We start from the raw sequence: 2,301 nt of genomic DNA on the forward strand, positions 1-2,301 counted from the left end.
CACACAGTAATAAAGCACTTTTCATTTTCTCAGATGCTGACTGGGAATGGGATGGTGAGTTTTGTAGGGAAAAAGCAGAGGTTAGGATCCACTTGGGACTGTCAGAGAACATGCCTCGTGCGTTTAAAACAAAAGTCTATGAGCTCTTACAATTCCCAGACTCACTTTGCTCTGGGGACATGTGGAGCTCGTTTCTCCACATAGTTCAACATTTCTGTATTTTAACACTCTGAAATTTATTGAGGATTTTTAAATCTCAGATGAACTGGCTCATTTTGCTATTTTCTTAAATGTGCGTGATAATTTTAGAAGTTCTGCTTTGCTTATATATGGAGAGAATAATTGTATTGTAACATTAACAACAATATCTATGATATAAACCTCCATGAGCGGAAGGAGAAAAACAGATGAAGAAGAAATTTTTAAATAAATGCAGCACTACAACAATACAGAGAGTTTCCATTATGATAAATCAAATGGTCTCATCACAGAGGCTGGATGTTCTCAAATGATGTTCTGGAAGAGTAGAAGGTGTGCCTCCTATGGTGGAGCCTGACCCAAGCCCAAAGTATTTTTCAAGGCATCCTTAAATTCTTTGTTCCTCAAGCAGTAGATCAAGGGGTTCAAGACAGGGGTGAGGACCGTATACAAAACGGAAATGAGCTTGTTGGAGCTCCGTGTATCAATAGCCTGGGGCCGGACATACATAAAAAGCAAGGCCATGTAGAAGATGGTGACCACGATGAGGTGGGAGGCACAGGTGGAGAAGGCTCTCCAACGGCCGGTGGCCGAGGGGATGCGCAGCACAGCCAGGGTGATGTGTCCGTAGGACAGCACAGTGGCCAGCAGCGGGAACACCAGGATGAGAAAGGCCAGGATGAAATCCACCAGCTCTGCAGTGGAGAAGTCTGTGCAGGCCAGCTTGAGGATGGGGGAAATGTCGCAGAAGAAGTGGTTCAGGACGTTGGAGCCACAGAACGTGGCGCTGGAGATAAAGGACACCTTGATCACAGAGATGGTGAAGCCGCTCACGAAGGAGAAGACCACTAGCTGGACGCACAGCCCCGTGGTCATGATGGCTTGGTAGCGCAGGGGGTGGCAGATGGCCACGTAGCGGTCGTAGGCCATGGAGGCCAGGAGCACACACTCGGTGCACACCAGGGAGCTGAAGAAGTAGAGCTGGGTCATGCACCCGACGAAAGAGATGTGTTTCCGCTTCAGGAGGAAGCCGTCCAGCATCTTGGGGATGATGTCAGACACGTACCAGATCTCCAAGAAAGACAAGGAGCTCAGAAAGTAGTACATGGGCCTGTGGAGGGGGGAGCTGCTCCAGACGGTGAGGACGATGGCCAGGTTCTCCACCAGGACACAGAGGTAGGTGAGCAGAAAGGCGAGGAAGAGCACATACTGGAGCCCGGGGGCCGTGGGGAAGCCCACCAGGACGAACGTACCCACCTTGGTGATGTTCTCCCCCCTCATCCTCCTGTCCTCAGGGGTCACAGGCCTGCAAAACATCAGTGCACAAGCGTGAAGGGCTGAGGGACAGTGGACAGGAGAGAAAGCAGAGCTAAACCTTCAGGGTGGGTTTGGGACCAAAGGTGGGACACATGGCTCCTGCAAGCAGCTGGAAGGAACAGAAGCACGTCTCCAAGGTAAGCATTTAACACCAGATTGTGTATGTATTAGGTCACTCTTAGATTACGTCTCTGGAATACCCTGCCCACCTCCTCCTTCAGCTATCCCACAGTGATCTTGAAATGGCATAAACTTTTTTTTTTAAATCTGGAGTTCTCAAGGAATCTAATAACAATAAAGGAAGCCCAGAGCTCTTTGCACCCTGTTCTCCTCCAGGCACAAGGCACAAGGTCATCTGGGTCTGCTGTTTGGTGTCTGGCATATTCTTTCTAAATTAGTAGATATTTAACCATTTTCCTGGTTCCCAAGTTGATTTTATAAGAGGAAGTGACACCAGGAGGGCTCCTGGGATGGTGGGGGGTGGGGACCAGGTCCAGGTCAGCAGACCAGACCCAGGCACGCCCACAGGGCCAGGCGTCTTCAGGATCAGCAGGAAAGTGGTCATGTTTCTATCTCTGTAGACAGAGGGTTATATCGGCAAGGGAGAGAGAGTTCCACACAGTTCTGGAAGAGAGAACGCAGATGGTAGGAAGGTGGCTGGGGCAGCAGAGTGGAGGAATTCTAGAACATTCCAAGGTGCCTGTAACTGAGGAAGGAGCCATCTGCTCAGCACACGGCAAATGTGATGGGGTGGGAGTGAGAGGTGGGGTGGACTCAGGGGGTCGT

At 50.0% G+C, this 2,301-nt stretch overlaps 1 protein-coding gene across 1 annotated transcript; it reads right to left on the reverse strand.

Annotated features, from left to right (window-relative positions):
• Positions 1-540: 540 nt before the first annotated feature.
• LOC134370032 (olfactory receptor 6B2-like) lies at positions 541-1,479 on the reverse strand. The gene has a single exon (XM_063086956.1). It carries the CDS (start codon positions 1,477-1,479, stop codon positions 541-543), a length of 939 nt encoding a protein of 312 aa, XP_062943026.1.
• Between the last annotated feature and the right edge of the window lie 822 nt (positions 1,480-2,301).

This window comes from Cynocephalus volans, chromosome 1, assembly GCF_027409185.1.
Source record: "Cynocephalus volans isolate mCynVol1 chromosome 1, mCynVol1.pri, whole genome shotgun sequence".
NCBI classification, from domain to species: Eukaryota; Metazoa; Chordata; class Mammalia; order Dermoptera; family Cynocephalidae; genus Cynocephalus; species Cynocephalus volans.

What these genes read in the sequence shown, in the direction of transcription:
- LOC134370032 (XM_063086956.1), bottom strand. Translation starts at nt 1,479, where the DNA reads ATGAGGGGGGAGAACATCACCAAGGTGGGTACGTTCGTCCTGGTGGGC.